This window comes from Anthonomus grandis, chromosome 2, assembly GCF_022605725.1.
Source record: "Anthonomus grandis grandis chromosome 2, icAntGran1.3, whole genome shotgun sequence".
In the NCBI taxonomy this organism is placed as follows: Eukaryota; Metazoa; Arthropoda; class Insecta; order Coleoptera; family Curculionidae; genus Anthonomus; species Anthonomus grandis.
The window spans coordinates 14,460,659-14,475,474 of record NC_065547.1 but is presented as its reverse complement, the minus strand read 5'-3'; the positions used below and the strand labels follow the sequence as shown (position 1 = coordinate 14,475,474).

The following is a 14,816-nucleotide window of genomic DNA, read 5'->3' as shown; positions in this document are numbered from 1 at the left end:
ATTGGGGTCGCTGTAACTTACTACCAATAAGCAGGAGTCACTGTAGGTCATGCTGCGCACTCACTTCCCAGACTCCAACTCATCTCGCGACTCTCCTAGCTGCTCGGAGAGGCTGATTGATCGGTACCTTAAGGAAAGCATCCTGGTTAAAAAACAACTGCATGTGCACCAATACGCCTATCAGGCGGGCAAATCCATGGACCTGGCCCTACACCACCTCGTGAGGAAGGTAGAGGGTGCTCTGGATAGTGACAAGGCCTGCCTGGGTGCATTTCTAGACATTAAAGAGGCGTTTAACAACACCCCTTTCGCAATAATCCGCCAAGCAGTCGAGAGCCGCTCTCATAACCCTGTTTGGTTATCTGGATAAATGCCATGCTCTCGCAACGTCATGTATCTGCCCAGCTTAACAACGAGATTGTCAAAACGTTGACGTTTTGACAATCCTAACTACAATCCTGACCTAGAGACTGCCCGTAGGGAGGAGTATTGTCCCCTACCTTGTGGTGCCTTGTAGGCGTGCCTGATAAATCTTTTAAACAATGCTGGCCTATACACCATCAGGCCTACACGGATGATCTGGGAATCCTTTGCCCGGCGAAAGACGCCGCCTCAATGCGGGGCTCTATGATGAGAGCCCTGCGTATGGTGGGCATATGGTGCCTCTCGAGGAGTCTCAGGGTTAACCCCAAAAAAGCACAGCTCCTACTATTCACGAGGAGACGTAACTTTGGCATGCCCGCTGTTATATCTCTAGGTGGCGTGCAGCTGCATTACTCCAGGACAGTTCGATTTCTGGGAATCATGTTAGATTCCAAACTCTCCTGGTACAACCACGCAGACACCAGAATCAAGAAGGCCTCCTGCAGGCGGGCTTTCGGCAATGCCTGGGGTCTGTCTCGTAAGATCCTCCACTGGATCTACTCGCTCACTGTGAGACCCCTTCTTACATATAGCGAAAATTCATGCTCAACTGGACAGAGTGCAATGCCTTGCATGTGTCAGCATAACGGGCTCCATGCAAACGACGCCAACTAGAGCGCTTGAGACTCTGGACCTCGTTGTGCAACTCGAGGAAATGAGGATTGCGTACAGGCTATACGTCCTCGGCGAACTACGCGCTGGCGAGACCGGTCACACAAAAATTTGATCACGAGCCATACAGGAATGTCCTCTCCTTCTGATGGACAGTGACTGCATGGCTTTAGTGACTGTGGACTGCGAGGGATTTGTGACGCACATTGCAGGCAGAGAGAAGTGGCAGCATTCCAACAGACCTGCATTGCTAAATAGGGGGACCATCTGGTACACAGATGGCTCCAGAATGAATAACAGAGCTGGATCAGGGCTTTCTCAAAATGCGGACAGAAAATCGGTATTGCGGTCAACCCGGAATGCCGGTGGTGCTGGGAGGAGAATGAAACCGTTGACCATGTGGTCGGAAAGTGCCCAGCACTCACGCGCGCCAGGTTCGAATACTTGGGTAACACCTTCAGTGCACCGAGTGACTTTAAGTCCTTCAGACCCCAGAGCCTTATCGGTTTTTCTAAGGCCATTGGGCTGTGGTAACCCCCGGTGAGGCATGAAGACCATCAGGAGACCTATATACACAACTGCCTCTGGCAGCCCACTGTTTTGACAATTTCAATACACACCTCTTTAGAAAAGTAGAGGAGAACAGATCATAACCAATTATAGATCAATATTGACTCTAAGCTGATTTAGCAAAATATTTCAAAAGTAATACAAACACGTTTGGTAATTTTTTTAAATAAGCACTCAATATTGTCTAAGAAGCAATTTGGTTTTAGAAAAAGTATGTCAACCGAGGATGCTTTGGCTAAGTTGGTTACTAACTTACATACTAACATCTGCAAAGGAAAAAAGACGTCATTTGGTCAAGACATTTGATATCGTTAACAGACATGAAAATTTTGGAAAACGTTGGAGAAACATCCTTTAATTTTTTCACAAGTTATCTTTGTGAAAGAACTCTGTTTACACTGTATATTAATAAACATGGGTGATAATTAGGATAATTTAAAAATAATGGCAGTAGTTTAACATTCAAAAGCTAACAATAAATTCTGACAAAGTCTTATTTATGGCTTTTGTCTGTTTTGAGGATCCGTTCCCACACTTTAAACTTAATGTTAAGATAAACGATGTAAAATTATGAATTTGGAGATCAGATAAATATCTGCCGAAAAGCGATGTTAGATCCAAATCTTACATAGAATAACAATCAATAAAATGAGAGTATTTATTGCTAAATTTAAAGAACTAACAAAGTCTTTTTGTATACAGCGTTAATCAAACCGCATTCGTCCTATGGTATTTTTGTATGGGGTGGAGCAGCAAAGGTTCACATGAAACCACTAGAGAAAAACCAAGAATTATTCTTCTGATAAACTATATCAAGAAAGTGGCGCTATCGACCCCAAACATTTAAATATAAGTTGAAAAATGGATCTTAAATACTACTAACTACAAGATTAAATAGGTTATTTGTTTTCAAAATATTTAATTATTCGGCAAATAACTAATTAATCAATTAAATAAAATTGTATTCTTGGCGACTGATATAAAAATTAACATATTTAATTTTAATCGGTAACAAATCAGGTTGATCAATCATGATTTTATCACTACAAATTGTTACATATTAAGAAAATTGCTAAATTTGTAATAGGTTTGCGGTGTTTTGCATACAAGTTTATAGCCTTTTTGAATTACGTCTGCGTCAATTAAACTATTTATTTTATTGTTACAAATTATGAGTTTCATACTTATCTTTAATACCACTAACAAGAATGTTCTGTGGTTGATTTTCTGACATTGCCATTGCATCATTGTACTTTAAAATGGTTTTGATGTTAATAAACTCACTATTATTATTAAATGGTAACTTTATTAACCATTATTTAAAATAATAAATATCAAATACATATATGGTAAAAAATACAGTAAGAAGTACAACACATAAAATAACTTAAAAAATTAAAAAAAGGTTATTCATTGCCCCTAGGAGCTAACACGAATGCATAATTATCTCCATTAACCCTTAATAAGAGTTTAACAATCTGCCCATTGGGATACTGTAAATATTTTAATGTATTTATTAGGTCAAATTACATAACAATTGTAACTTACTTTTTCTTCATCTGATTCCAACATTGTCCAATTTACATGAGGATAAAATTTGTAAATAAAGTGTAAAATGGCCTGATTAATGGCAAATTGCTCGTTAAGAATTCCCGGCTAAAAGAAAATTAATATGGAAATAATTGTAATAAACTGTAAGGGCTCTACTTACTTCAGTCACTATGTCTGGCAAATTAAATATGGAGATGTTGCTGGCCATAAGGTCATGAACGTTGAATCCATGACCATTAGTGTGCTGAAATTTAATATAATTAAAAAAGGAAATTTTAAAAATGAAGCGCTCGGGGGATCAAGGTACATAAGCCACATTTGGCCTTTATTGAGAAAAGTTAAAATGAAACTTTTGGTTAAATCCTGAAATCAGAGATATGTTTTCAAGCAAACGGTTCTATGTGATCTTTATGGAAGATGGTTTATTTATTAATTTCAAAGAAAATAATTGGTAATTTGTTTTTAAAAAAGAATATATTTCAAAAATAGAAAAAAAAATGTGGCTTGTGACCTTTATGTTATCAAAAACATATGCTATATTTTTGCAATAAAAATACATAGAACCACATCTTAATAGCAATAAAATATTTTAAGAAGCCACAAATAACATCTGAATAAGATATGCAAGTAGTACACAAAAAAACGTGAACAAAAACTTGGATTCTGATTTAAAAAATAAAAAAAAAACTTTATTTCTAAAACTCTTCGTCAAAATCTAGATTATTGGGTTCACCATCAACACATGCCACGTCATTTTCTTCTGTTCCTGCCTCCACATTAGCAGAATTAGGACCTGTTTTCAAAATATTCAGGTAGAAGGTTTGGTTCACGGGAGGAATATATTGCATGAGTTTCTTTAAGTCTTCTTACTTTGTAGCTCTACAGGCTTATCATATTTTTTTTCCAAGTTTTTTAAAATTCCGTAGGCCTGTTGGCAAAGCCTATTTCCGCGTTTTCCGATATTTACTGGTTTAAAATTACCGTTTAGTTCATGTTTCACCAACATTACATTCGGATTTTGAGACTCGAAGCGGAAACATAGTACCATATTGAAATGTAAAGGTTCTTTATCATCAGTAACATTTTTCTTTGCTATAGAGATGCTTCCAAAAGAAAAAAAATCACTTTGTTCCATAACGACTACTTCGAATGGATTTACCCGTTTGCTTTTTTGCACAGCTTTAAACCAGTCTTCTGAAGAATAAATTGGGCCTAAGTATCTTTTATGCTTCTCTATGAGCGCAAAGTCACGATCACATGGTAGATAAGTGCGGCCGGAAATAAGAAATCTATGCTCGATGCTTCTAAATTTATTTTCTCTCACGAGCTGCGACCAGAGTGATATGATTTGCAAATTTTTATTCTGGCCCCCGCAATTATCTGTAAAAATCACAAGATCTTTTTGGCCAGTTATGTCTTTGGAAGAAAAATATTTTAGCAGAATACTAGCGATTTCTTCACTACCTCGCTTTGCCGTTGTTTCCGGCCACATGAACATGGCTGCTTTTCCATTTACGCAGTCATGGACACCAAGATTGTAGGTCCAAGCCTTCCGCAGATAAAAGGCAGGACCAACAGTTAGGTTTGGTGTAGGAAGTGTTTGTTGTAAGTCAAAAGTAATCACAATTTTGTCTTTACTAATTTTGGCCGATTCCACTTCCTCTTTCAAGCTGTTCTGCATGGCGGCTGCTCGCCTATGATGAAGTTCTAGTTAAGTTTTTAATTTTTTAACTTCTTTATCGTTTTTATTAGTTTTTTCGGTCTTAATCGAAATATTTAGAGAGTCACATGTGTGACAAGTATCGCTTTTTGGCAGTTTAAAGCCTATATTGTATTCATTACAGAATATCCTTCGATACATATCTTCTTTTACGGGTGTAATGTTTTTATCTTGACACCAGTCAATGTACAAATCTTTGTACAGAGATGAGATGGAAATGTCGTGATCTAAATATACTCTGTTGGGATTCTTTTTCCTGCTGTAGTGGCTAACATACTTGGAAAAGCTTTGATGTGGTCATGAGCAGATTGTAATTGCTCATATGGAATCCTATTGGGTCTGTTGTGGTGCTTCCCACGTTCGTCATTTTTGGGAACACTTCTTCCCTCTGCAATCTGTTTGCAAATAAGTCGTACCTTTTTAGAGGAGTTTTGTAATCCATGCACTGATAAAAACTCTTCCTTACAGAGTTGTAGAGCTAAGCCATTTAATTTTATAAAATATTGATAATTAATTTTTCTTCTTGCCTTTTTGTTTTTTTTTTCTACATGAGCGTTTTTTCGGCACAGCTTTAATACATCCAAATAAATAAGTGTGTTGTCCTTTATAAGAACCCAAATTCCAAAAATCGTTACAAATTTGGTTTTCCGTTCCAACCATCTTTTCTTCGCACTTCTTCTGACATTTACAGGGAGGACCAATCGTTCTATCGTCAACTTTCTTTCCTCTACTGCTCTCATAGCAGTGTCCCAGGTTACGCTTGGTTTTGGCTTTTTCCTTTTTTAAATATTTTGTTTTCGCCATGGTGACGGAGTAGCTTTATCGGGTGTTTCTAGGACGCCTCTTTATACATCCGCTTCATTATTTTGGGAATGGGACAGTAAAAAAATTTTTTTTTCAGAAGTTTTTTTGTCATGCGTTGATTAATATAGGGTAAGTCCGGGATAGATGCCCTACTTTTTTTGTTAAGTTAATATCTCAAAACTTTTTTTTATTAAAGAAAAGTTATCTAATGTGTGAAGACTGTTATACTAATTAGACACCTTTTCCGGAATATAAAACTGAAGGAAACTTAAGATTTTTGACCGAAAATAACTAAAATATAAATCCGGAATGCTGGCCATCTCTCCCGAGTATCCGGGAGTGTTGCCTTCAAGACTGGTAGTGATGCCCCACCAAGAAAAACAAGATAATTGCAAACATAAACATTTGTTTTCTTTTAATAAGTATTTTTCATTACACATTTAATGAAAAAATAATAATTAAACATAAAAGTATTTCAAAAAAACAAGGATATATAATAATATAAGAATAAATAGATAAGAAACTTTTATTTTCTCGGGTTAATTACTAAATTAGAAAAGCAGTATTATTTCTTCTTAGACAAAAGCTTTCCACAAAGATCGCAAACGTTAATATATTTGCTACAATTTTCATGATACCATGTTTTGCAGTACAAACATTGTATCCAATCGTCCTTTTTTTTAGTGGCAGAATATTCTTCTCCATATCCGGTACAGCATTCATCTTCGCTTTCTTTTTCATCAGAATCTTGATACACTATTTTTTCACTACTGATTTCTGAGTCACTGTCACTTTTTTTTTAAATCGGTTTACTTTTGTTTTAAGGCTTGTCTTTTTTTTTGGCATCTTATTATCTGGAAGTTGCTTTTGTTGGCCTTTTTTTGAAGTATTTAGTTTTAGTCGTTTTTTGTTTAATTTTCCTTCGAAGTAAGAATTGCAGCAACATTTTGACCACGTTTTCGTACTTTATTTACAGCACTGCAGTCTGGAACAGGAGATAGCTCCTGAAGTAGTTTGCCTGGAGTTATTTCAGATGGTGTTTCATTTATGGTTATGTCATCGGAACGTTGTGTTTGCTCTGCAGCTAATTCCCACAAAACTTCGTTTGGAAAAGGATTATCTGGTCGAGAAGAAGGGCCAGCAATGGGTTCAGCTAACTTGCTTGGAACAAACGACAACTCCGGCTGAGTACAAACTCTTGCTTCGTCGTTTTTTTTTAATTTTCAGCAGGCATACCTCTGCATTTTCACCAATCAAATACCCATAATCCGGTATGATATCGGGATCGTATGGGCATATGCCTGTAATTTTAAATGCAGATATTGCATTTGAGGTTGTTGCTGCTTTTGCCCAAGACTCTGATATTAATGTACCAAATTGTAGCCTGCAAATTTTTGGTGAAGGATTTGATCTCATCCATTTATTGCACACGTTGTTCCACGCTGATTTTAGAGATTTAAAAACAGCTCGGTCCAAAGGCTGTAGGAAATGAGTTGTATGACTGGGTAAGCTTAGAATTATAACGTCATTCTCATCAGCATACTCAAGCGTTTCTCCAGAACTGTGATGCGAGGCATGCCCATCTACCAAAAGAAGAACTTTTCCTGGAGGTTTTCTAGGTAAAAACTGCTCTGTTAGCCAGTCACGAAAAATGTCAGTTTATATAGGCTGATTTTGCAGACATGTAAACATAAGATCCTGGTGGCATACCATCTTCATATTCAGCTTTTTTATTTTTTCCTTTCATAATAAAAACTGGCGGTAAAAATGTTCCTTCGGCATTACAACATGCAATCATTGTAATAGTCTCACCCTTTTCACCCGAGGTTATAGAAGAGACCTGTTTGGATCCTTTAGTAGCAATAACTTGTGTTGCTTTATTGCAGAGCTGCAAACCAGATTCATCCATGTTGTATATGTGCCCAGGTTTAGTCATGATATAATTTTCCTGTAAAATGGAAACCAAAAGTTCAAAGTACTCCGTTACACGTGGTCTTGACATTCCCACTGCCCGAGCAACAGACACGCCTTCAGATTTTCGTGCCGATAATGAACTATTTCGCCTCAGAAACAAATTGAGCCAGTCACAACCCGCTCTCTCACTGTATACGTTAAATCTATGGTCTATACCAAGGGCTGTGGCAAATTTGTAAGCAATATGTCTTACATCATCACGTGTAGGTGCAAAACCCCTTGACTGCATTTTTTTAATATGCAATACCAACTTTTCCTCATTGTGCTTGCCTAGTATTGAAGATGGTCCTAGGCGTGTTTTTTCGGTATTATTATTTGCCCGTCGGCGGCGCAATGTTCTTGAAGGAATTCCAAAGTTTCGGGAGGCTTGATTGATACCCATTTCACCACTTTCAATAGCCTGTAAAGCCGCAACTCTTTGGTCCAACGAGCCCTTTCTGGGCATTTGCGCTTGTATTCGGTAGGCATTCTGCAAAAAAGGCATACAATGTTTAAAACATACTCTTTAAAAATTTCAATGGGGCATCTATCCCAAATGCATGGGAGAGATGCCCCACCCCATAGTTTGCGACTAAGGTATATTTAGTAAACCTAAATAAGTTTAAATAGTCTCTTTGACATGCTATTATACAAATACCTTCTAAAATTTTGAAAACGCTTACAAAAAATAAATATTCACAAAATATTATACACTACAAAATAAATATTAACATACCTTAAAAAAATAAACGTAAACAATTTCGGCGATGTTATTACCGGCACTGACTTTCGACATCAACTACACGTAGTCATTGAAAACCCAAATTTATATAAAAAATTTAACATGACAAATACTGAATAATATTTTTCGACTCAAAAAATCACAATATTGTTTACTTACTGATAAATCGTCGTCCGTGAAAGAATCGGAGCTGATATCATCGGGATTATAATTTCGGTCCCTTACACTATCATCTGAATCGAAATCACTTTCCGAACTAGCACTAGAAATTTCGTTTTTACACAGATTACGTTTAACAGACACCTGCTTCTGTGCGGCCATGTTGCTTTTGAGGTGGCATATGACTTTGTTGACTAAAAAAATGCCTGATATTTTAATTTGGCAACAAGAAATTACACGTTTGGTGGCGCCATCTCTTAGCGTATGTTAAAGATATTTTGATTGTGGGTTGTGACCTTCTTAAGAAAGCATTCTATAAACAGATCTGATTTTTGTAAAAAATGTGGCTTATGTACCTTGTTTCCCCGAGCGCTTCAAATATTACTTACTTCTTCATTTATTGGTTGAACTGGAAAACTATCTTCATTTTCTACTTCGTTATTCATTGACCGCAGCAGATCATCTTGATAGTCCCACCAGCTAAAGATTATTTAAGATTTTAAACCGAAAAGACGATTTTAACAAAAAAAAATTACTACTTACTCTGGATGTGGAAAGGTTACAGATTTCGTATTGTCTTTTTTAGCTCTTAATTCCAATTTACGGCCTGAGGGACGTGCCGCTAAAATCAAGCAAATATTTATAACACATTTAAGTCGGTGCTTGGAGTTACACTTACATTGTAAGGCTTTTTCAGCAATTTTCCTAAACACGCATTCGAAAAACATTATGTAACCGCTGCCGTTCTTCACATGGATTTTCATAACCGTATCGATATCGATGATGTTGCAAAGGAAATTGAATAGATCGGTCCTGGTTTGTTCTTCTGGGAAGTTTTTGAAGTAGAGGGTACTTGACTGCGTAAATCAATTATTTATTGGGGTAAATATACAATAAGTCAGTCAAAAGAAAAAAAGTGTTATTAGCATTTTATGGTAAAATAATATAGTGAACAAGTCGCATGGATAGAGAAATGAACTGCCAACTCTTTCAAAATTGGAAATTATCCAATAGAAGTAGATATATTTTAAATTACGTACACGAGTTGTTCATAAAAACTAAAACACAAGCCACAATGACGGACAACCAACTAGAGCAAAATGCATTGCAATATAATACTCAGTCCCAATCAGATATTTTTTGCCACCTTCTGGAAAAAGCCACCAAAAAAGTATATCTGTCGATGATAATATATCATATATCATGTGATATGATATCATATGATAAAAATATATCATATCGATGGTCTAGCGTACAAAGGTGCTATAAGTACCAATTTTGGTCATAACGTGTTATTTGGCATACCTAAACCCTCTAAGACATTATTATCTTGCGAACACATGTGCTAAGTAAAAACTGAAAATTTTTTGCGTCTAGCGCCATCTTTCAAAAGGAACAAGTACTTCTCACATGCAGGTTTCTACAACTTATGTGTTAAGTGCACTTAGAACATTTGTACTACTAACTGAAACTCATGAAAATATTTCATATGGTATAAGTGCATTACTTAGCACATTTGTGCTTCTAAATACAATTTAAAAGTGAGGTTATATTATTTTGTTGAAATTGCCGGTAAACGTTTAGAAGGATCGTGGTCTTAATTTTTTGTGGTTTAATTAGTGATAATGAGTTCCAGAACAATTCTAATATTAAAAAAAGCTCTTGAAGTTCCATATGAAGCCCCAGAAAAAAAAACCAAGGTAAATATTTAATTACATGTGTCTGGTTGAAGTTCGTAGTATAGCTTATAAATAAATAACTTTCACACAGATTTTTTTTAACAGCTTTCCTAGTGTTAAAATCTGGTAGAAAATACGAGGCCACAGTTAACATGAGAGAATTACGGGGCCATTCTCACTTTTCCGTAAAAAAAACACAATTTTATAGGGCCCTGTCACTACAAGATACTTGCTTAAAATATCAAAATTAGATAATAATATTTATGCCCAAGTTTTGCTTATTTTGTAACCCTAGCCACTGGCTGATAGCCCGTCCTCTTTAAAATATTATATTGTATTTTTATTTGAGTATATCCCTATCGTTAACTTTTGTCGATATTGGCTGCGTATTTTCACTATTTTCTGTCAAATTTTGATACTAGGAAAGCTAAGTTATTCGTTACTGAAGTATCGAATACACAATTATAGGTAGTTGTGTTGTCGTTATTAGTTTAAGTATATACATATTATGATAAAAGGCTTAAAATCGCTATTATGCTCTGAATTTCTTTTTATTTTTAGAAACTGAAAAAAAACAGATTTCAAAAATAAATATTTTATCTGATACCGTAATTGTACCAAGCAAAAGTGATAATTTCAAAAGTTTGTTAGATGCAGATAGTTGTTCCATGGGTATGGTCTTTTTACCATATAATACATATTATCTTGAATTTGGCCTTTATCAACTAAAATTAATAATTTTGTGTAACTATTTTAGGACCTAATGTTACTCAGAATACTGTAAAAGAAGTAAAAGTCGACATAGGTAATGAGTTTTTAGTTACCCCACTAGACGCAGAATGTATCCAATTCGGTAAGATAATTTTTTTAGATTATCTCGATATTTTTATTAGACATTTCTACAGAAAGAAACTTATCTTTTTTATGGTAATTCATTATTAGTTTTAATTTTTAATATTAATTCCATGCTATAAATTTAGGTACTAATATCGGTGAGGTTGAAGAAGCAGAAAGAAGTGACAGTAATCAAGAGCTTCAAACTCAAAATGATCAAGTATTACAACCAACCAGCAACATTTTCTGGCAACATTAAAGATAAGGAAGACCCTTTTGAAGCTTCTTCAAGCTCGTATGAACCGGAAAGTTCATCAAACAGTGAAGAGGAAGAAGAAATCCAAGCATAAAAATAGTGATGCAGAAAAATAGTCCTAAAACAAAAAATAGGCAAATGTCTAGAGTTTTCTTCTTAAAAGATGGAAATAGAGACCCACAAAGAGTTTGCCGTAATTTTTTTTGCACCACTTTCGCAATTTCTCATAGAATTGTAGAAAATTGTGCCAAAAACACCAGTTCTGATACCGGTTTGTACACCGGTTTTGACAAAAGGAAAAACTCTCGTCCACCACACACAACATCAGATGAGGCAAAACTGTTGGTTCGGCAACATATAGACTCATTTTCTAAACTAGAGTCTCACTATTGTAGAAAAGATTCAAAAAACTTTACTTGTCGCCAGAATTAAACATTTCAATCATGTACAGGCTGTATAAAGAGGACTTTTGCAATGAAAAAGAAAATACAACCTGTTTCTTTTTTCGTATATCAGAAAATTTTTCATGAGTTTGAGCCAGCATTAGCTTTTCATGTTCCAAAAAAAGGACCAGTGCTCACAGTTCAATGCATACCATCACGCTACAAACAAAGAACTACTTACAGAAGAGTATAACAAGCACAAAAAAAGAGAACAAAAAGCATACAAACAAGATAAAAAAAAAAGAGCTGTTAGCGAACATGGCCAAACTTTCCGTTCAAGTTAGTTTTGATCTCCAGGCGATACTACCTCTACCACATGCAGGAGATAGTCAATTTTTTTATAGACATAAACTTAATGTGTACAACTTCACAATTTATGATGCCGCTACCTCAGATGGTTATTGTTTTATCTGGGATGAAACCCACGATAATAAAGGTAGTGCGGAGATAGGTACATGTCTCTTAAAATACCTCAAAGGCTTACCTGAAACAGTTTGCCACGTTGTATCATTTTCAGACACCTGTAGTAGTCAAAACCGGAATAAAAATGTTGCGGCAGCAATGTTATATGCAGTAAGTAATATTAACCATCTGACCTGAAAATAACTGACCTGAAATTTATGGAGTCGGAACATTCCTATCTAGAGGCCGACTCAATGCATGCGACGATTGAACGCGCTAAGCGTCATAAAAAAATCTACTCGACCCGCGAGTGGTGTTTGCTAGTTGCAGCCTCTAGAATACGGCCAAAACAATACATTGTACAAAATTTGCAGTTTAACGATTTGTTCGATTTACAAAGCCTGGTAAATAATTATGTTTTTAATACAACCATGAACAAAAAAAAGGAAAAAGTAAATTGGTTAAATATTAAGCGGTTACGTTTTGAAAAAGAAAAACCATCCATAATACAATATAAATACAATTTGTCTCAAGAAAATTTTGAAGAAATAGACATAAGTTGCAAGGGACGAGCTGGAAGAAAAAGAACAAGCACAAACCTTGAGTTAAACCAAAAGTATATGACAAGACTACCGGTTTCACATAAAAAGAAAAAAGATTTGAATTATCTTTTAAAATCTAAAGTAATTCCCGATGAATACACCCAGTTTATAAATGACATTCCTGTGCCTAATAATATTCCAAGTCAAAATGAAGAGTCTGACTTCTCTGATTAGCATTTTTTTTTTGTAAACATCTTATAAAAGATTAGTTTAAGTTTTTTACTTTGTCTTTAGTAGATAACTATTTTTCGTATTTGTTTGAATAAAAATATTAGTTTTTTTAATGTGGTATTAACTTCCCTAAAAATTTTTTTTTTGGTACTACAAAGGTGCTACTAAGTAACAACAAACTTTTTTATTATTATTATTACTTCTGGACACACTAGCATTTTTAGGCTCTTTATATCTTAAAAAAGGTCCTAAGAGATCTCACAATATGCGAAAAATTATTGACAGGTATATTTAAAAAGACCATAATTTTAATAACACCTGAAAGTTTAAATTTTAATTATTGAAAAATTAGCAATTTTGCACGTTAGACCATCGATATGTGAATAGCCAAATTGTTCCAATTCAGAAGAAAGGTGATCTGAATGAACCCTGCAATTTTCGTCATTAGTGCATTGCTTCCTGTGCTAGGAAAGATAGTCGAGAAGCTGGTTAAGGTGGGAGTCGTTTCATTTCTTAAAAGGCATAAACTGCTTGATCCGCATCAATTTGGGTTTCTAAAATCGGGAACACAAATACAAATACAAATCGTTTATTTGTCAAAATAAGAAAAATAAGAATACATTTTATAAAAAAAAGGGAAGACAAAAAGGACAGTTCATCGATTATAAAAAAATCCGATTCACATGCTCCTTATATTAAGGAAAGCATATGTGAACTATCCTATACGTAACAAACAAAACAGCTAAATATTTCTAAATAATTCCATATAAAAAGTAAACTAAAAAAAAAAGAATCAATGTATGGCAGATGCAAGCACTATCATTAGTATTTACTCTATGAACGAATTTAAAAAAACTACAAGAAATATAATGTTAAAATATGAAAAAAACAAACAAAAAATTAGCAATTAGGGAGGCAGAAGCGAGGGGCGACAGTAAGGGCAGCCTGGCCGCGGGAAAAGCGAAGAAAAAAAAAAGAATATTATAATATAATATGATATGACGTTGAAGTCAGTATGTCGTATTATTAATGACATGTATGATTTAATAAGCTTGAGAACCTTGTTCATAGAGTAACTTTAATCTGACATGCTTTGAGAAAACCTTCTTGCTACGTGTTTTGATCTGTTCCGGCAGTTGCTTCCAGAAATGCGCAGCAACAAAAGAGAATGAGCATTGATATGATGCTGAGGGATTAAAAATTTGTGATTAAACCTAGTGTTGCGAATATGACTGACAGGTCATAAAATATTTCTTAAATAGGGAAGCTTAATATTACTTATAATGCGGTAAATAAAATTATACATATGAAGTTTTCTCCGGTTTTCCATGTTTAAAATATTTATTCTATTCATATGTGGTGTAATGTGTTCTCTAAAATTTATGTTAAAAGAAAGTCTTAGACAGATATTTTGTACCTTTTGTCATTTTTTTACGTATGACAGCAAATAATTATTGTATACAGTGTCACCATAATCAAAAAGAGACAGAAGTAAAATGTCATACAACAAATACTTTTGCCTAGAGGAAATATATTTTTTCAGCTTATATAGATTTTTAAGACGCAAATAGGCAGCTTTTAATTTTATTTTAATATGAGGCTCAAAACTAAGGGCATAATCTATAATAATACCGAGATTTTTTGCTTGGTTAACAACTGGAATTTTATTACCTAAAATGCTAATATCTAAATTATGTTCAACATCTCTTCTTATGTTTATACTTCCTAGCACTATAACTTGCGTTTTCGCGGAATTTAATTTAAGATTGTGATCTCTTCCGAAGGAAAGGAAAAGCATTGAAGCTTTTTAGATCGGATATGAGGGAGGTTTGTGTCGTTTCAATATTTTCCTTATTTATTGGCATATAGATTTGCGAATCGTCAGCATATTGTTG

General features: G+C 34.8%; 1 protein-coding gene across 1 annotated transcript in view; it reads right to left on the bottom strand.

Moving 5' to 3' along the window:
* Nucleotides 1-2,962: 2,962 nt before the first annotated feature.
* The window catches only part of LOC126750257 (dead end protein homolog 1-like), a 74,142-nt gene continuing 62,288 nt past the window's right edge, over nucleotides 2,963-14,816 (bottom strand). The window contains exons 4-9 of the mRNA XM_050459816.1: nucleotides 9,214-9,391; nucleotides 9,078-9,156; nucleotides 8,924-9,014; nucleotides 3,317-3,400; nucleotides 3,154-3,261; nucleotides 2,963-3,098 (exon numbers count right to left, since the gene is read on the bottom strand). Of these exons, the coding sequence (XP_050315773.1) occupies nucleotides 3,012-3,098; nucleotides 3,154-3,261; nucleotides 3,317-3,400; nucleotides 8,924-9,014; nucleotides 9,078-9,156; nucleotides 9,214-9,391 (627 nt within the window). The 3' untranslated portion in view covers nucleotides 2,963-3,011. The remainder of the gene's footprint in view (nucleotides 3,099-3,153; nucleotides 3,262-3,316; nucleotides 3,401-8,923; nucleotides 9,015-9,077; nucleotides 9,157-9,213; nucleotides 9,392-14,816) is intronic.